The 21859-nt window shown below is 42.2% G+C and overlaps 1 protein-coding gene across 1 annotated transcript in view; it reads right to left on the reverse strand.

Moving 5' to 3' along the window:
* The window catches only part of wwox (WW domain containing oxidoreductase), a 174125-nt gene that overhangs the window by 118796 nt on the left and 33470 nt on the right, over positions 1-21859 (reverse strand). Inside the window, exon 6 of the mRNA XM_058645288.1 lies at positions 2421-2509. Within this exon, the coding sequence (XP_058501271.1) occupies positions 2421-2509 (89 nt within the window). The remainder of the gene's footprint in view (positions 1-2420; positions 2510-21859) is intronic.

Here is a 21859-nt window from a genome sequence, read left to right on the forward strand (position 1 = left end):
ACACACTGTAGATCCCACAGAAGTGAGGAGCTTTACCGGGATCTTTGAATGCATCTCATTGGCTGCTCCTCAGACTGTAGCTCAACATACTGTTTACCCATTTCAGTGGTGTTTCTGTCTGCAATGAACAGCATTAATTCGGAGGTGGTTTGTGGACGCATGAGCATGTCATGGCCAGATTCCTGACGAGGGCTGTCACTTTTTAGCCAAAATTCGGATACACATTTGAAATTGATGTGAAAATTCAATACTCACACCTTCAAAAATCCATTTAATTCAAAACGTACAGCCTAGACGCACACCAGACATTAATGTCCATCAGAGGCCAGTCTGTGCACAGCTTGTGTTCTATTCACTCTGAATGGCCTCTGTGGCACTTTTGACGGTAGCTCATGGGGCGATGGTAGCTCAGTGGTAGAGCGTGTCATCTCTAAACGCGAAGGTTGTGGGTTTGATTCCCGGCTCCGCTAGTCCACATGCCGATGTGTCTTTGGGAAAGGCACTAAACCCCTATGTTAATAGACATGTTGACAGAAAAATGCGCTGCACATAGATGCACTGTATAAAAGTATGGGTGAACGGCGAAATTGTAGTAAGACTAGAAAAGCGCTTTATAAATACAGGCTATTTCCTCTCAGTTTTAACTATTCAGAAATGATTGCAAAACAGATCAATTATTTGCAGCCACCACCACTATATAAACATGAACTACCTTTCGAATGGTTGAAACTATTATTTCATGTGGCAGCGGCATGAATAGAGCACCTCTCGTCTCTCTTCTCTCTCTCTTTCATACTTGCACACAAACATAAACACAGATCAGTATATGTACATACACACACACACTGACAGCAGACACATCTGTACAGATTGTTAAAGACATCATAATACTCTTCGTTATAATGTCATTAGGTCAGTGTGTATTTGAATAGAGGGCGGGGACAAGTGTCCTACTTAGCACTATCCATCTACAATCACATCACTGAGGACGGATGTTTATTCCAGATGTGAACGGGGGCCATTATGGATGTTTGAGATTTAAAATGAACAACACTATTGAGGGGGAAACCACCATGAGGTTTGGCTGTGACCCAGGACACGTGTCCTGGATGGCCATACCCTGCCTAAGGGCTGCTACGGGCAATGACTGCCCTGCCTCTCCCCAAGGGGCTCCCCTGACGCTACTCCTCACACACACACAGACACACACACAAGCAGGCAAACAGTATGGATGACAGATTACATGACCCCAAAATAGCAACTGTGTGACCGGCCACAATACGCAAGACACATGCTGTAAAAGCTGACCACCACAAAATAAGTGTGATAAAGTCTGGTAGTTTGTTAATCAATGTCAAGCAATAAGACACAAATACACACACACACACACACGGACTCCTGGGGCCTTGTCCATATGGTGTCCATCAGTAACAGTTGGATCAGGACGTCCATTAAATGCAATGTACTCCAAGTCAGACATAATAATGACACAGTGACCAGCTGAAATGCAGGACGCTGTTTAGTTCACATTACTTTTGGCTTTTCTGCTCTTATCTGTTCACTTTACTTTCTTTATTCTCTTTTCTTCCTCTACATAGAATTTTTGCTCTTCAGAAAATGAACATGTTTCTTTATAACATGTTTATATAGAAACATTAACGCCATGATATAATGGTTAATTGTAAAAACAACATCTCCTAAGTTGGGGCCAAAGTTATTATCATTATTTTTAAAATTAGGATGATTTGTGTTCCAATAAACAGTATCTGACTTTAAATATGTTTCCTTTGTGTTACGTCTACATTCATTCTGTGCTTTTACATTTAAAAAAAAAAACCTGTGATTAATCACAGCAAATCAAGCGTTTAATTACTTAATTGTTTTAATTGTTCGACAGCCCCGTGGGAAATATCCTCCGTCTATTAATCAAGTTGTTGCACTGACACAAGAGTGTAGTTGAGGTTCACGTCGGTTCCCAGTGACTTGCAACCGGCGGGCAAGTGTCGGGCGAGCGTGGAAGAGGAACATGTCAAGCAAATAGACGGGAAGATACACATTTATCTGTGCGAGTGGATGTGGTGGAGTGAACCGAAGCTAATCAACAAGAAAGAGGCCACAGATGAAGGTAGCATGTCTATAGACTGAGGTGGATTTTGCAAAAACCTAAAGTAATTCATCTTTTTTCAACTTTTGCTGTTGTTTTTTTTATCAGCTGATTCCATGAATGTAGTTTGACACAATAACTTCTCACCAAACAATTAGAAAATAGCCCGGACTTGTTTGAAAGATGGCTGCAGACATGTGGGAGGCGGGGTTAAATCATATAAATTTAAAGGGACAATTATTTTCCATCATGTTTTACAGTAAGATTTGTTTGTCCCAATGAATAATAATAAAAAAAAAAAACAAATGATACTTACAGTTTCTTGGCCTTGAAAGATTGGGCAAACTCCCTGACACTGCAGAGTCGGGCCAGATCACACATCATGGCTTCGACTCTGGCTTTTTGCTGTTGAGACAGAAAACACAGACGTACGATTGTTACACAACAGCTTGTCCTTATCAGAGCATCACGGGTTTTACATGTTCTGCAGAAACTGTGGCAAAATTGTGATTTTCGGCAACATTCGTGGAATTCTACAAAAGCTTCACTATCACTATCAGTCAGTGTGGTAAAGTGAAGTGAGAAAAGTGCTGACACACGGTTAGAATCTTGTCTGAAGCCTCTTGAAGAGCTGGATCTTTTTTTTTGACTGCGTGTTCTCAGCGCGTGTTTGTGCGTATGTGTGTGGCTCATCTTACGCCATATGTTGGGAGACAGGGTGAGGAGAGAAGAGGAGCGGAGAAAGATAAATGACTTAAAGAGTGAATGCATAGCTGCATTTACACACTGAGGGAGACGGGCTAAATATTCGTCATTCCCTCCATCCTGCTGTACCATTCTGCTGCAGGGCAAAGGCCTCACCAGCAACACATGCCGGCATAAATTACTATATGTTTCCCAGAACAGTACACGATTGTGTTGTTGTGTTTTAAATACATGACCGTTGAACAGGGCCGGGCAGGTAGTTCCTCTTTGCTGTGATACTGGTCAAAATAGCCATTAAAACACAGGTTTTTAAATCAGCGTTAACCTTAATGACCTGACGCGATGCATGAGGGTTTTTTATCAGCTTTGGCTTCTATTGGTATGGGAAAGACGTAAGTAAACAAACAAATGTCATATTTCCGGTCATTAGCATAGCAGTTAGATTAGAGTTAGATTAGAGAAACTTTATTGATCCCAGAAACTTATTTGCCACAAAACAACTCAAATAAATTACGTTAGAAGCATGATCTGCAGCAATGGATTAAAAAAAATGCAACACAGCCACCACTGTTTGTGACCAGGGCTGCAACTAACGATTATTTTCATAATCGAGTCATCCGTCGGTTATTTTCTCGATTAATCGAGTAATCGTTTGGTCCATAAAATGTCAGAAAATGTTGAAAAATATCGATCAGTGGAAATGACGATGTCCTCAAATGTCTGGTTTTGTCCACAAACCAAAATGATTCAGTTTTAATGATTTCTTTGTCACATGGAGCAAAGAAACCGAGACAATATTCCAATTTAAGAATCTGAAAAACACATAAATTGATGTTAATTCTTTAGAAAACACTCAAACCGAATAATCGATGACCAAAGTAGTGGAGGATTCAGTTAGTAATCGATCAATCGAGTAATTGTTTCAGCCCTGGGACAAAATTCCATATTTTTATGTATGAATTGAAAGATGGAGCAAAGTTTCTAAAGCTCTCAGTGTAATTTCAGTGTAACAGAAGCAGTAAACCCCCTCTTTCCTCTGTCCCTGTCTCACCTTTCACTGCATATTCATCAGTACAGACCCTCTAAACAGATAACTCAGGTCAAATCTGTCGGGACTTTGTTGAATGTTAGCACAGGAGCGTAAAGTGTGAATGGTAGCGCATGTTCTGTTCGGCCTAACGCTCCATTAGACTCGTCGCTCAAGAATGTGATATTTCTCCCAGGACTCCCAGCTGAGTTCTGGCTCCAGCAGCACCAGGTACAGTATTCCTGCTGCTACCTCTCTCTCCCTGTCGTCCTGCCCGCCATCCCTGAGGAACACTGTCAGCTCACATTACACCCCGGAAGAGCGTTCAGCGTTCTGCTCGCCATCCGCCACCTCCACCGCGGCTCCTCCTGCTCCTCCTGCTGCTGCTGCTGTTCCCCTGTCAGCCTGTTTCTATCTGTCTGTGCGCGTCATACGGGAATGTCTTTGCTCTGTGTGTCTGTCTCCACGGAGCAGTGAGCACAAAGACAACACAAGAAAGGGTTAAGAGCAGCTCCTGATGGAAATGTGACTCTTCAGGCATTTTACAGACACCTTAACTGCCCAGGGGTGTATTTACACACGCATACACAGGCGCACGCACACACCCATACACATACAACAAATGCAGTGTTGTGACTCAAGGGTAAAACCGTGCTATCACACCATTATCTACGCCTGAATTATTCTCTTGATGCTACTCTATACCATTATACGGACGCTATTACAAACCATTAAAGGTCTGATTATGGCTATTATAGATATGATTACAGGGTACCTGCTTATATGATCTGCACACAGCAGTAATCACAGGTGAGAGGAGACAACTGTCTAATTTAATGACTTGTATGTGCAATATGCATTCATGCTCCTGGTCACTTTGGCTCAGTATATACACAACTGATAACAGGTTTTGTTGTTATATGCAAAATATTTGGTCTTTCACACGAAAATCCTTTTTTTTTTTTTTTAACACAGGTGAACCTGCTCAAATAAAAGCTGATTAACGCTATTCCCAGTGCCAGTGGTTGGTCAGTCCATCGCCACTGTGTGAGATATGACATGATGAGTGGGAGGAAGATGAAAACAACACCACAACAAAGCTCAGCATCAAATTTAGAATTGAAAACATTTGCATCACTGCCAAAAATTAAGCAGATGAAAAAGAAATGAGCGTGTTCACAACTCCAAGTCTTGAGTTCTAATGTTGACTGGAAACTCAACTGATAAAAACCTGCATGCAACGTAAAGTCATTTAAAGCCAAATTAAAACATTCCCACTGATCAGAAAGCAGATTAAATCCGGGATTAAACGGGTTTTTTGAGCAGTGTAAGATGTGAGACGACAGAGGTTTACGGGGTTAATGTGAGCTTACAGTAAAATGCAGAGAAAAATGAAACACTGCTCCCAAACAAGGTCAGCGAGCGCAGCGGTGAGATCATTAACAGGTCAGTGTAAGGCCTCCTCAACAGGGAAGCCTCCAATGTTTGTATGACCAGCAGAGAAGATGAGAGCAGGTGTCAGCTTGACGAACATGTATCCCCTTCTCTGGAGACGGGGGGTGGTGGGGGGGGAGAGATGGAGTAATGGGAGACCAGAGGGAGGATGGGGGGGAAGAATGGGGGGGGGGGGGGGGGCACTGGAGCAAATCCAGCAGGGAGAAGGTGAGCAGCCTGCCTGCCTGCCTGCCTGTCCGCCTACCCTCCCCCTGCAGATTGAAGTCTTGCGAAGAAAATAAAGTTTATTGCCTGGAAAGAGGGGGGAAAAGCATGTAAAAAGCATTAAAGCGATGGAGGTGAACAATTAGACAGATGGCCAGGTTTTGGAAGGGGAAGAGGAAAAAAAGGGATAGAAAAAGAGAGGGAGAATGCACGGACGCAATCGTTCAGGGTTTTTATGAGGACCCTGACAACTCCTCGTCTCTTCAAGGGCGAAGGAAAAGTGAGAGGCAGCAAAGCCTCTCTGGTTAACTCCGGAGTAATCGCTGAGTGTGCAACACCACAGAGCCCGGCTCGGGGTGACAGAGCTTACTGCCCCCAGCTACACACAACCTATTGCTCCAGCTGAGAGCAAAAGGGCTAATTATGAACGAAGCGGACGTGTAAACAAGCTTTGCAGCCTGAAAACTTGAAACGACGGTGACTGCGCACGCATGGACATGAAGGCGCGTCCGGTGAGGAGCCACCGCGCGTTGGAGACGGAAGCCAGCAAGGTCAGCATGACGATAACACAGGCATCAGATCCCTCTGCCCTCCATGCCTGCCGCCACCTCTCAAACCCCCACCACCACCACCACCACCACCTCCAGCCGTCAGCCCAAGAGAACAGCTGTCTGTAACATGACAATGACCTTTATGACTTTCACCAGGAGGAAGCTATAGAGGAGGAGGAGGAGGAGGAGGAGGAGGAGGAGGGGAAATGTAAAGTAAAGTAAAACCACGTTTCCAACCAAAACTTCCAGAAACTTTAAACCTTTTTCAAAGAATGAAAAAGAATACAAAGAGCAGGGAAGATTAGACAAATTAACATGATGACGTGTGAACAGATGTTTCGTAGAGTTACTGACGTGGTGGGAGAGTAAAGACGAGATTGAGAGGGTGACAACAGCAAAGTTCACAGCAGAGCTAACTGCCAAGGGTTAAAACTGATTGGATCGTTGTTAAACTGTTGAATGGAACAACTATAAAACTGTAACAAAATTCTACAGGACAAATTAGACATCAGGCCATTAGCATTGGGGTCATTACAAGGCGATAATGTTTATAACGAGACGTCAATACGACAGCGACGGTAAACAAAGGAGATTTAACACGTCCTGCAGTACAGAGACGACATAAACTCTGTGAAAGTGAGTCTACTGTTGGAGTTTTAGAGCTCATTCCTACCGGTCAATTAAATGGGTTTTTGACCAGTAACAATACATTTAATTGGAATTCACACCTGGATCAAAATGTTTGACCTGGTGAACACGACGGAAATTCTGGCATCATTTCCAGAGAAGTGCATTCATCTTCCAGCCATTCATTAGCCATTTATGTTTCTAGCAAAACTTACTCTTTACAGTTGAGGACAGTGCTCATCTTACTTCCTTTCATTAGTGAGCTAATATCATTTGCTCACTGTAGAGTTTAAGAGATGTTCTAACCCGGGTGAACGCGCTGATTTTAGCGTACAAAGAGACTTTGATGTAAGTAGAGTTTACACGCCGGTGTGGAAATAAAATGCTGAATAAAAATCTACTCTGTGCTTCCATGAAGTCACTGGTTCCTGCAGTGGAAACACACACAGTTCTCTGTACAGTCCCTAGTTCCCACAGTGCAAACACGCGTGTAGTTGGTCTCTGTAGTTCGCCTCGTGTCTCCTGGTGTTCCACGTGTGTTGGGGAAAGACATGTGGTCACTGCTGTGGATAAAGATGGAGACAGAATGGGGAGGGTGGGGGTGGAAGGAGCTTTAATACAATTAGAACTTGGGGCCATCCAATCCAATAAAATGAAGAGGTATTAGAGCAGGGGAGCCCCATTCTGTTCAATAAGACACTGGACCACTCTACTAACGCTTAAAGCACACACACACACGGGCATTCTGGCACATGTGCACTCACAGGTACACACACTTCGCTGACCCCTTTAATAGCACAGCAGCCACCCCTAATGGACGCAAGCAAGTGGAACCGCCAAATAATACACTGTCTTAATGCACTAGGCTCAATCTCACCCACCCCCAGTACACCCTCCCACCCTCTCCCCTTATCCGTCTCAGCCTTCACCGCCTCACTCTTTTTTTAACCCCTGTTTTCATCTCTCCTCACCCCACGCTGCCCCCCCGCCACCTCGGCTCCACTTATAGATCAAAAATGCAGGGACAACACTTAAGAAATCAAAAGTGCGCCCATATATATGAAACACTTACCCCCGCAGACCTCGGTTAACAACTCTGCTACAGAGCACGGTGGTAAAAGAGTGCGCGGGGCAAGACAAACTGTGCTTTATTTCTATATTCAATTAATATAAAGCAACAGTAATATTCTATAGCTGTTTTTTTTTTTTTAACTGCAGGTGCGGACGTAAGATGTTGCAATGGCGGTGAAAGTGAATGAGCAGCGAAGACACCATGTGAAAAGGGCACCTTATAAAAGCAATTAGAGAAATGACTTTGAGCCCCTCTTCTTGCTCCGTAGATTAGAACAGGCCTCGGAGGGAGGAACTCAGAGGAACCCGCATCTCTCGTGACCTTGTCCACACAACACGCCACACTAAATTGGTCATCAGCTTTTAAGACTGCATTTTATCATAGATATACATTTTTAGCAAAAAAAAAAAAAGAGGGGAAAGAGAAAAAAGGGGAAAAGGAGGGAGGGGAGAGTGTGGAACGTGCTGCTCGTATATCATCCTGTCACAATTATGACGTTTGTTCATAAATACCAACCAATCTCCTCTCCACCTGGCTGAGTCACATGGGCTCGTGCTTATGCACGCACCGTACACCAACAAAGAAAAATGTTGAATACATACCACATGTGGTGAACACACGCACACACGCACACACGCACACACACACACACACACACACACACAGAGACAGACACATCTGGCTCGTTGTCCTACCACAGATCTGAGCGCTGACCTCCATACACACACACACACACACACACACACACACACACACACACACACACGCGAGAGACTGAACACACACTCGGGAAAACACGCATCCAAATGCATAAACACGCTCTGCACATAACAAACAAACAAACAAACAAATGTGCACGCACACACACACACTCACACATCCACTTACCCACTGACATGGACACACACTGCAATTAATAGGGAGGCAGGTCTCTGGTGAGGAAGAGAAAGTGCCTGTTCAGCACATACAGGCAGAATATGCAATTTCCTCCAGTTAAGTCTGTATTAAATTGATTTCTTCTTTCTCTGACACGGACGGGGTTTTTCCCCCCTTAATGAAAGCTGGATAATCTACAGGTTTTCCCTTTCCTGAAATCAAGTTACAAATCAAGCAATTGCTGGGGCAGATATGGGAAAGGTGAAGGAAGGACATGAGATGATTTTCCAGATGAGAAACATGGTGAATGAGGCACATACGTGCGGATACTTTTAACGCGGACATCACGAGCACACGCACGCACACACGCACACACAGACAGACACACACAGGCCAGACCTTGGCTAAGTACTTTCTGACATTTCCGTTCAGCGGCGTGCTAAGGCTACGGCGCGGACCGCGTTCGTAAACACAGCACTGATGAAGGTAATTAATGAAGCGCATTAATTAGCGCACACTTAAATCAGTTAATCACTCACTGAGACTTGACAAGCAGCCTTGTCCATGTTTGCAGAGAAACACTGAACACGCTGAGAAAAGTAACACAAAGAAGGAGGGAGGACTTAAAGTGAACAAAAGGGAGCATAATTACAGATAAGCAGCCTTAGTGGAGGAAGTATTAGTTTCTCTGGGTTTGGTGCCACAGTATGGAAACGCTCAGTATGAGCACTTACATATATGTACTTTACATAAACAAAAAGCAACGGTTATGCGGACAAAAAATGGCAGTGTGAGATATAGCAATTACATTTTATATGAAAGGATTATTAAATCTGATGAATTCAAATGTAAGCAGAATTTTAATGTCATCGCTGGCTGAGGTGAGGTGACTTTAAGCACTTCATATACCGCCGTGTAATTTAATTTACTGTATAGTGATGCATTATATTTTATACGGTCATTATAGGTTTTCAAATTCTTAATCTGCAATGTAACTATTAACTTTAACTGTCAAATAAATTTAGTGAAGTAAAAGAAAAAAAGAAAAAAGGATGATATTTCCCAGTAATGTAATGTAGTGGAGTAGAGGTAGTACGAGGACTACACAGTAGTAATAGTAATACAAGAGCAGTACAGTAATTGGCCCAAGGTGGCGCTCAAGCACCTGCTCTTTTAACCTCTGACCAGGTAAAGGCCCTTTGGAAAAAGCCTTTTCTGTCTCATTTCTATATTTCAATTCCAATAAGATTGTAATAAAACAGAAATTAAAATTAAAAGCAATTATTGTGCAAATTAAATCAAATCTTAAAATCTTATGCAGAGAAACTGTAAAAATAGGACAATGTGTAAGAAATTATAAAGATAAATGACACTTTCTGTATAATTTACATCACAGCTTTTACACAACTATATTAACACAAATACATAAAACCTCTCTTGAACAATTTGTTGCAGAGAAAAACATTAGAGCAGAATTATTTTTTTTTTTTTTTTAAATATACATTTTGCAATTATAGAATGAGGTGTAATCAAACCTGTTGTCAGGTCAGAGAGAGGGGGATAGATGAAGACAGAACATGGGGAAAGAGAGATGGAGAGAGAACCGAGAGACAGACGAGACAGAGAGAGAGACAGACAGAGAGACAGACAGAGATGGGAAATGAAAAGGACAGGGCGGTCATCATAATTGCAGCGTTTGCTTTTCGGATGCAGACAGACCAGGGCCATGGGGCCTGAGGCACATATCAGATTCCACACAAACACACACACACATACAAACTTACACGTGCACCCACATATATACCAAAACACACACACACACACACACACAAAATATTCCTCAGCCGTCCTGAAAGAGTGTTTTTTCATAATTTTTTTATCAAGGCAAATGACAACTGATATAAAAGTATTTTAGGTGTGTTTGTGTTGTTATTATAAATCTGCTCAGTGTGCGTGCGTGTGTGTGTGTGTGTGTGTGTGTGTGTCCATTTGTGCCTCAGCCTCACGTCTCCCCCGTTTTCCTTCCATGATCAGACTTACATTAAAAAGTGATGGAGATTTAAATAATGTGTCCGTGTTCTCAGAGAGACATTAAGAGACTTTCAACTCACTCTCCTCCTCTTCCTCCTCTCTCTCTCTCTCTCTGTCTGTCTCTTCCTCTCCATCTCCCCCCCCCACATCTCACCCTCTCCATCTCCGCCAGATTCGCAGACAGTGCACATTTCCCCCGCACGTCTTCGGTGTAAGCGATACCCCGAACAACCAGGGTTTTAATGCAATCCACATTGCTCCCTAATATTTCAGATCTCAGAATAAGCACTGGCAATTACATATTTACACCCCTCTTATTTTTCAATTCTGCGTCTGGGCTGAGCATCACAGGCAGACGTAAAAGCTGATGATATTCTGGTTGGATAACAATAAAGTTAGAGGCAAAAACAACCAACATCCTGTGCACTTTTACACCACTTTCTATTAGGGAACATCAGCAAAAGAAAAGTACAAAATAATGTGTTCTTTTCAAGTGTGGCAGTAATAATATGATTGCTTCATCTGAACCTGTTCATTTCGACCATGTTTCATTTCTCATGACTGGTATCGTCTCGGTATCCGGAGGGCTGCTCAAGTGCCAAACAAACTTTTACACGCATGTACACCGCGTGGACACGCATCACTGCAGAGAGATGATAAATGAAGCCTCTGTGATTTGGTTACCCGAGCTCTTTTTGTATCAGCGTTATTGAAAAAATAAAAAATAAAACATAACATAATTGAGTAAGAAAAGAATCTGGCAATTAAGAAACATGGAGGCCTTTGATGTGAGTAAGTGTATAATAGGCCTTTTGATGAGGGAGTGTTTTACACTCCGCAGGGTCTTGTATGCACTTTGATTAAAAGCTCTTTTGTTTAGCGATATTCTAAACTGCTTACCATTTTCCACTGTCACAATAGTTTAGCCTGAAAATACATGAGATTGTTCCCTTTTTCTTCTGCTGCCTCAGATACGGTGTCTTTTCTTTTCTTTTCTGCAATCACACAGTAACGATACTGAGTTAATGTTACGTGAAAAAGAAAGAGCGACGTGGATTAAAAAGGTTCAACAAAGAGAAATAAAGGTGGAAAAAGGCAAGTGGCTGACGAGGGCTATGTGAGTCGTATTCTACTTGAATTAGATTTAAAAGGGTTTGATGGTTGTTTTTTTTATTTTGGTCAAATTGGTGTGAGCACTCTGCTGGTGGAAGAAGAGATGAAGGTGAGCGACAGCAGACACTGATGAGATCAGTGTGACACAGTCTGCATGTGGTTTATATATAAATAAATAAATAAATAAAAATGACGTATTAAAAAAAAACAGAGGCACTATCACATGTTCAGCAATAATAAATAGTTGTGAATTGATCTATTTTTTGTAAACAATCTTTTTTACAGACACACACACACGCAGAGAGAAGCGCACACACACCAACAAGTTGCGCACACACACACACACACACACAGTGCACACAAACAGAGTCACAGACAAGAAGGAACTGTGGATGTTCAGTGCAGATGACTGTGTGTGGAACAATCACTGATCTGTTTTGTTTCTTCAAATATTTTACATTCAACACTTATTTCACCCTGGTGTGTTAAATCTCTAAAGACAGGACGTGTTCTCGTGATATCGAGCTAGTTTTCAGACTGACTTAAGTTGCTTTTCACTGACAACAATCTTCAAACACAACGCAAGGTCGACATTTTGACGTTTCAGGTCCCCTAAAACGCCATCTCCGTGTGGACAGAACGCCCGTCACCTAAACCCGTTTCCATGTGGACGGCCCCTCAGATTAAGATGAAAATGATCTCCTGTATCAAATTCATTAAAACATGCATCATTATTGTTTATTCTGGCAGAAAAAAAGGAAAATATATTGAAATATGTGTTTGTACACTAAAATCAGCACATTAAGACTGATATTCTCTATTTCCTGGTTTGCGTTGCTGTATCTTATATTGTATATTATTAGTAATCTGTCTTTTGTTGACTGGGACACTTGTTTTCCCCTTTACATGTTTATTTTATAGCTATAATCTGTCATATTTACGTGTTAATGTTGATCAATGTGCAATATAGACACACAAATAAATGAATAGAATGAATTAAATGATATGTTTATTGAGATCAATACTGTATTTTGTTTTCTGTGGTAAAAGGGAAATAATATTTGAATTTCTATTTTGTCTGTTGGGGTGTCTTGCAGAACTTTGGTGAATCTTAGTCGTCTGAAGTTTGTGAATCTCTGGTCGACCGCGTCTGTTGATAAGGTCGTGTGATTTTGCATTCAGTCACAGTGTTGCACACATTTGAATAATAGGATTCTCATCATGCATCTTTAGCCCCTTGTCGCCAGATAATAGCTTGGGAAAAAAAAAATAAACCTTGTTGAACAATGTAATAAGTACGTTATGTGACCTCAGCAAAGGTCAGGGGTCAAGCTGCAAACTGTCAACGGAGCGCCGGCCTGACAGAATAAATGACGCCTTGTAAACAAATTGAATTATTGTTTTAATTCATGCAGTCTGATTCAATTTGCCCGGGACACGAGTCCTTCAGGGGGGAACAGAGGAGTGAGGGAATGACGGGAGGACAGAAGGAAAGAAGAAGAGACAGAGGGGAGAGGATGTGGACGATGAGACATGGACACACGTCTCCCCGCGACGTAACTACATTAACAATCCTGATCTTCTTACACGACTGTGTGCTGACTTCCATATAAATGGCAAGTCTCCCTTTTGTCTCACAGATAAATACAATAAAGTTGTGTTAAATTGAATTGGGCTGGACCAAAGGACCCTGGACCAGACTGAGTGACGATAAACAGGAGCCACTTCTGAACAGGGATGGCTCTATGCCACTTCTTCATTTCCGAAATTACAGTGTCTGATCCTTTATTTAAAGTTCCCATGTGTAACTCCTGTGGCCAGATCACTGCTAGTGTTGCTAACATCACCCAGCGTCGCGGAGTGCAAGGAATAAGTGAATCGATGTGAATCAAAGAAACATACACAAACTGAGCTTCTGCAGTGGTTGACAGAGTCATGTTTTCTCATTGTGGCAAAATAAAATAAGTATAGTAAGTATAATAAGTATAATAAGTATAATAAGTATAAAGTATAAATAAATAAAGCTCATTTTCCACCGCAGGAACTTTTCTCATTTACCCAGGATTTTCCACCGACCCCAAACTTTCCCCCGAAAGAAGTATGTACTTGCAACTGGGGACTTTCAGATTACCAGGAATTCTAGAGGGGCGGGGCTGTGTGCTGAAGAACGCCGATTGGCGGAACACATTTTGCAGCTGTTTCCGTGCTGCAGCTTTATTTAGCGAGTATTCAATAAATCTTTTTCATAAAAGCAACTAGTGATAAATCTAGCAACCTTTTCCCGTGTTATTAGAGACATTTGATGACACTGACGTGACAGCACGTGTCGTTCTAAAGGCCCTTTCACAGTGGACGGGACCAAAGTGCAAATAATTCAGACGCAAACTATGACACGAGTCAAAGTAATATATTAAGGCCCCATTCACACGAGGACGCTTGCGGGTAAAATTGACTCAATATTTTATCGGAAGTGCCTTTCGTTTAGACGGTGACGGCGTTTTTGGGGCTTAATAATGCAAAAATCTGAAACCACCCTCCAGAGTGGAAAACTTGAATACGCTCCGCCGTAGCGTCTCCGTCTACACTGGCAAGATGCAAAACTCTGCTCAGATCTGCTCACGTCGCGTACACGCTTACGTCACATACATGCGCCAGTACAGGGAATTGTCGGATTATTTCCATGGGACGGACCTTCAAGCTGCTCTGGCAGCTCTAATAAACGTACAGGAATCTTTCCATGAAATGTACAGGATATGTACAGATAATATTACTGAACAGAGAAGGATCTGTAATTACCTCGTCGGAGGCGAGCCAGACGGCTTTGGACGAGACCTGGGAGATCTAGTCGATGGCGAGCTAACTTTGTCCACACAATTCCACACACTTTTGCGTCACCGTATGCATGCACACTTCCTCCCTCCTTCATATTCCAGCCGTTCACAGCTGTCTCGCGTTACTAATGTGTTCAGCGTGGGAATGTCAACACAAACTTAATCAGCATTGCGTGAACTCATTTGACAATGGTTTCACTCTAATGGGAGTGTATAGTGTGTATAAAAGTTGCATACTAGAGTTTTAAACAAAGTCCACACACCTCCAGTGACCCCTGCAGCATGACACACACGTGCTGGTGGTACACGATTCTCTCTACAGCCTGCACTCAGTGAAACATATATGGGATATTTAGGATTTTGGGATCACATCATTCTTTTTCAAGCCAAAACAAATCCTGCACCGACTCATCCCTTGTTCTGAACTTTATTAACCGATGCAAAGACTATGTTTTCTCTGTGGCATAAACATTTTCAAGAAGTTAAGATAATTGAGAAGGAAAATAAAATGTACATAAGGGTAAAAAACAGACTGAGCCCAATTAAGCAGCAGCTGGCGATTGAGAATGCTTAAATTTGAAAGAAATCTGTGCACGCTTGTTGTGATGGAGCAAATGGGAAAGCCCATCGGTACACCCCATGAACCTAAAAAACCCTGAATGAAACATCAGTATTAAGTTTGGTCTATCACCTAAAGCTGCATTAGGTCTCTCCTCAGTTTGCTCCTTAATTCCATCAGAGTAATCTCACATTATTGCCCTCTAACAGTACCCTAAACGGAGAATAAAAAGTTTGCTCCCCTCTAGCAGTGTATTACCAGGAAACAACAGGCCCTCTCCTCATTAAGTTATAGATATAAATGCTCCAAAGCATGAAATTACCCCCGAGCCTCCCTCTCCAAATAACCTGGTTTGCAAACAAATGATCCGAGCACAAGCAGTAAAAGGCAGATTATTAAAATAATAGGAGGGATTTAAATTTGCATCCACAGAACAATTCAGCAAAGGACTGTGCAATTACTCCTCCCCCTCTTCCTCCCTTGTTCATTCCACCTTTCTACTAGCCAGCAGAGTCCCCTCTCACTTTATTGTGTCCATCTGTTCTTTATATCTTCAGGTGTGTCTCTATACGTGCTAACAGTAGCAGGTGTGTTTACTAGTGTCATCTGGTTTCATTAAAACCTCTATCATACTGCATGTGCTTCGTGCAGGTACACTGGACATGCCTAGAAGTCAACAGGAAGCTGATTCTCTCCTCTGCAGTCGTAGCTGGTTGACCGTCACAGAGTGATGTGGATGTGGAAAGAAAGGACTTCTGTCATGAGAATGATGCTGATGTTAAACTGAACCTGAGCGTGTTGATGGAGTTGTTTCTTTTGTTTGTTTGTTTGTTTGTTTGTTTGTTTGTTTGTTTGTTCTTTGCTGATAGTTGAGTCGTGGCCAATAGCAGACAAACAGGAAGTGAATGTGGACACATGTGTCATAATTTTCAAAGGTCCATGTTTCGGCCGCTCTGTAGTGATCAAATGAAAACTGAACCAAATAATGAGCGGGGGCGACATGAGCACGGTGGTAGAGCGAGTCGTCTCTCAACTGTGTGAATGGGTGAGAGGGTGATGGAAAATCCACTGCACATAGTTGTGCTGTATGAAAGTGTGAGTGAATGAGGTGTGAATGGCAAAAGTAGTGTAGGTCAACCAGACGTTGACATATACAGGTGCGACAGAAGTCAACAGGAAGCTGATTCTCTCCTCTGCAGCTGTTTGCTTACTGAGAAGTAACAAAAGTGAAATGCAAGGACAACAATTTCTGTTGTGAGACCAAAGTAAGAGCTTTTTGTTCCCAGCTGGTCGTCGTGTTATCAGTGGCGTGCAGAGACATTTGGAAGGGCAGGGGCTAAATTCAAAAGGCCACCTACCGGGCACCAGTGGGGCAGGCACCACTAATACGCAACTGAATTTCATGTAGGGAACTTATAAACGGCACCCTTTCTGATTGGAAGAAAATGTAAATGTAAAATTTGTAAAGGGATCTTATAACGCACTGGATCACTCTTCTCCACTACAAAGCCACTCCTTTACATACATTCCATTTTTTTAATTTATATTTGGCTTTAGAGGCCACATATGAATGGCAGAAGTTTAAAAGGTCTCTAGTTTCTGTATGTCCAGACTAATACGCTGAGTTTTCAAACAAAAACTGAACCAAATAATGAGCGTTTTTTTAAATTCTCCTTTTAGGGACTCTAAAACAGCAGGGTAGTTGTATCCAGGGCAGAATTTATAACGAAACCGTGTAAAATGTATGTAGCGCAAGTGTTAACACAGCTGATATTCCAGTTTTGGCTGGTAAGAACTAATCAGGAGGCCAATGCGGGTAACTTTGTCATCTGTTTTAAAGCCCAATCAAACTAAAATGCTGCCCTAGAGTTTTGAAGCTAAAACAAAGGTAGCAGCATTTTCAAACTTCTCCATTTATGGGGAAATGTTGGGGTGGGTTGGACGGCAGGTGTATCTGGAGCAGAATTTATGCTGCTTTAAACGAAAACTGAGTGGTGTGGATGTAGCCTTAGAAGAGAGAGATTCACATCTTACACTGTGATAAATATCTAACTTTATCCTGAGACAATAACAGTCCCTCCTCCCATGCTTGAGTAAATGGGGAGCGATGAGAGAGTGAGGTGAGAAGGAACGGACGAGGCAAAGGGTGCTCAGGTCTGCATTACCTCTGAGTTATGGCCTCCATTTGCATCTCAATCAGCCTCTTTGGAGAGCCCGCCACCCTGGAAACACCCCCATCACACAACAGCCACCACCAGTAATCAGGGAGATTTAGTGGAACTGGCAGTCTACTGTGGGCACCCCCTGGGCGGGGAGTTCACAGCTCATTCCCAGCCCCTGGTCTTGCTAAGGGCCCTCTGGGCCACATCCAAACACAGGAGAATGGCAGCACTTAACAAGGCCGAGGAAGACCAAAATAGACGAGCAGCAGGAACGAGCCATAAAACAGAGGGAAAACAAAGCACCCGAGTGATTGTACTAGATGTTCCAGCATAGGTAGTCTGCATAGTCTTCTGCATCACTGCCTCATTATAGCAGGAGGGGAAAGAAAACAAACTTGAACTTGTGACCTTAGGTGAGAACACTTAATCTCAGCAGTTGATGATGGCACTGACACTAAGCCACTGCTCCCCTGCAGTAAAAACAGGCTTTCTCGTACAAGTAATGGGAGTATGTGAAGCCACAAACACACACACACACAGCTGCATGGTGTGATTTGCAGATAGTGAATGCTCCACCTGAGAGTTGCCTCTCTAGTTAGCGCAGTCTCGTGGCTGAACCCTGCTAAGGTATTATTACCTACACTCAGTCCTATTGATATTGTGACTCCAGCATCTGTTCACCACCTTGTTACTGCCCGGACCACAACACAGCTTCCTATCTGACTGTGTGCATGGCATGTGTGAGTGTGTGTACCTGTTTGTGTGTGTGTGTGTGTGTGTGTGTAGGACCTCTGGGGTAGTAGAAGGCAAGAGGCTGAGGAGGCTAATAGAGAAACAGTCAACACACCAGGGGCCTAATCAACTGCGAAGGACATGTACCCATAGCTCCAAATCTCTGGAACACAGACGCACTCTGGCCTTTCTTCCTCACTCTAATCTCACTGATACTATAAACTCCACACCGCATCGCACAAAGACTGGGAGCGAAGCACGCAGCAAAACAACAATGAAGGAAACTGAAAACCGAACTTTGCCTGCAAAACAGTGGATCAGAGGAGCAGAGGGAAACAAATGGAAGAGAAACCGCGAGGAAAGCGAGGAGCGGAGCTAGAGATGCTCCGAATGAGGAGCCGAGTTTCGGTTATTAGGATCAAATATTAGTGGGGGGAAAAAAGTGGGGAGTGGGCAACATTAATCAAAGTGTTCACCTAGTGGGCAGCCATATGGCAGATCAGCACGCCAACAGTGCAAACTTGCTGATCTTCAGTAACGGGGTGCAATTAATTCCACTGGCTGCATTCATCTCTCCCTCACATGCTGAAGGAAGGGAGGGGTAGGAGAGAAGACGCTAGAACAGAGGAGGGTTTGTTATGACTCTTTACTCTTCCTCCTCAACTCTCTTCCTTTTTTTTTTTCTCTCTCTGGAAGCAGAGGAATCAAACCCAGTGATGAATGAGGTGGACACAAGGGCCTCAGGTAGTTCCTGCGGCGATGGTGTGGGGGGGGGGGGGGGGGGGAGAGAGGGAGGGTGGGACAAGAAAAAGGGGAGAAATTAGAAGGGTGGGAGAGGGGAGGGAGCTGTGGGCAGAGAAGTTTATTCTAAGACTTGGCCAAAGTATTATTTTGGACTGTAAATGGACCTTAAAATATGTGTGTATGTGTATTAGAGCTGCAGTGATTCATCAATTATTAAAATAATCAACAACTCATCAGTTTGAGTGAGTTTTTTTTTGTAAAATAAATATAGTTCTAGCTTTTAGCTTCTTAAATGTAAATAGGCTCTTGTTTTCCATGTGGCAGTAAACTCAATTATCTTTGGTCTGTGGACAAAACAACAACATTTTGACGTCTGGGAAAAACGATCTAGATTTTTTCCACTGATTGTGATACCTTCAATGAATCAAGAAAATAATCTATCAAGAAAATAATAGTTATTCGCAGCCCTATTTGAAAAAGTTTGAGTAGATAAACATCATCTACTCAAACTTTTTTAAATTTTGAATGTCATGCTATTCATGTGCCACCAAAGGACACGGTACCCCATCACAAGGTAAAGGTTCATAAATTCTATGTAAATCCAATTATCTATGTATAGGTGTTACTACTGGAGATAAACCCAGTCCATTAATCAGGCCAATATCTGCATTCTTTTTAATAATCGTCACATCAGATTATTATCTTTTCATCAGCAAATTATTACAAATGATGCATTTGTGTTCTTAGAAACATGGTAAATGTTGCAAAATGTAATTTTAACATTGAAAAGGTTTTGTTTTTGGTGACCTTTTTCATGTATTTAGTTTATACATTATCATTTATTAAAAATGGTGTAGTGGTCTTTATCAGATGCAGGATAAAATAAATCTGTCTAAATATAAGGGCAAAAGACATAAGGGACAAAAAACAACACTGGTCAACCTCTAGTTTCTACACAAGAGTGTGCAATTCAAGCAATGTTTTAATTAACAATGTCTAGTTCTGTCTAATGCTTTCAACAGTGGTCATAACTTAATGCAAAGGAAAAAAAAAAAGGTAGATTACCCTCAATCATAGTCTCCTTAAATCATCTAATTAAGATTTCTCTATCTATCTATTTATAAATCAGATATCAATTAACATAGACATAGTAATAATAAATGAAGTTACTTTTAATCGTTTGTTTCAGATGAAATATAAGAAAAGATGGTCAGCATTTGTGAATTTATTCAAGAATGAAAAAGCATCTCGATCGACTGAAATCAATCGTAATTCCTTAGTTACGTGGAAAAATTATGTATAATGTTATGATGGACTGTGGCCTTATGAGCCTAAATAAATCAAGAACATAAAAGAAAACACTATTGGCAATATACCAAATTGTTTCAAATTATTTTAATCTAATTATAATTAGAATCAGAATTAGAATATTTTATTAATCCCCAAAGGAAAATTTGCTGATACAGCTGCGCAGACATGAATACGACCAAACATGTTGAAAAAAAAGGCAATTCATTATGGTCCCACTATAAAAGCTCCAAACACTGAGCAATAGGGAACAGTAGGTACAGTAGGATTTTTACAACATTGTTGAGCTGTGACATAAAAAACGGCTGTTTGCAAAAAATATTCTGCACTTTCTGTTGGTTTCTTTGACCAAAATAAAGCTACACTGACATCATCTTTGACTTAGGTTGGGCAACAGTTCATCATCATCAACAAGTCTGTCCTTCTCTTGCTGGACAAAATAGATCATCATGGAATGTTATTGACGATGTTATTAATATTATTAACTGCCGATTGTCCAATCCATCAGTGTCAGACAACACAAGTCAAATGGCCACTAAGGCTAAAATCCACTGGATAAGTCTGCGGGATGAAGTAAGCACAGCCTGACCACACACACACACACACAACTCTCAGACCTCTTTTGGTTTTATGTAAAATTAGCGTCTCCCCTGGCTCTTAACACAAGCTCATCTCCATTAGCCGCAACCTAGTAAAACTGACTCCTGCAAATGAGTTGTGGATATGCATTCCCGGGGCCCACTCATCTCCCGTCCATACAAATATACTGCATCGGCTATCCCACGTCCATTTCTCTGTAAGTCAGCTCATCCCACAGGCCCAGTCACCATACCACCCATACCAATATCATAAATGACTGTGGGGGAAGCCTTCATTAGGGCAGCGATGCCCCTCCACCCCTCTAATCAGGGCATTTTCCTTCAGCGCGTTGGGATGGTACTTTATGGCCCAAATGGGGCTCCGTTAATGAGGAAGAACACTGTACATGTCTCCATTTCCTGTCTAGCCAGGTCTGCAGTTCCTGTATTTGGCCCTATTATGATCACAGGGCTTTTTTAATGAGATATATTCCTCTTGGTCATGCATTAAACAAAAATAAATGAAAAAGGAACAGATAATTAATTACACTACAAAGGCACACAAATGCCGTTAGAAGACAGAGTGATAAAGTAGGGATGTGAAGGTGTTCGGAAACACTTGTTTCAAATCGCAGTGGAGCAGAGCGGAGAGAAGTGAGAACTGAGACCATCGCCCCGTGACTACCCATCATCCTCTCCAGTGTCAGTGGTAAGGGAGAGGAGAGCGTCTATGTAGGAGAGAGAGTTTAAAATTGTGGATACTCTCGCATCTTAAATGGAAGCATTTCAGTTTCCCAATGTCCAGACATGACAGAGGAGAAAAGATGTTGGGCAAACAAAAAAACAACTTATATAACATCGAACTCGGCACAGAAGACAAACACGACAGACATCGCGCGGCTCTTTTTTTTCACCCTGTTCAGTTTGTCTCAACAAGACGTCAAGCTTTGTATGAAATAGACTGTAGGCATTGAAGAAACACTGGTTGGAGTGATGTTTTTCTGTCGCCCCAATCAGCTGACCGTACTCTACCATCTTACTCTGGTACCTTAAGGGAAGGGTGCCAAAAATAGAACCGTTGGGGCTGATTATTTGGTATCATTCCTCATGGAAACACAAAAACATACATACTGTATCAAAACAAACTGTTCCACAGCTACGTTGCATCATCGCTGAATGT

The sequence above is a fragment of the Solea solea genome, chromosome 12, assembly GCF_958295425.1.
Source record: "Solea solea chromosome 12, fSolSol10.1, whole genome shotgun sequence".
In the NCBI taxonomy this organism is placed as follows: Eukaryota; Metazoa; Chordata; class Actinopteri; order Pleuronectiformes; family Soleidae; genus Solea; species Solea solea.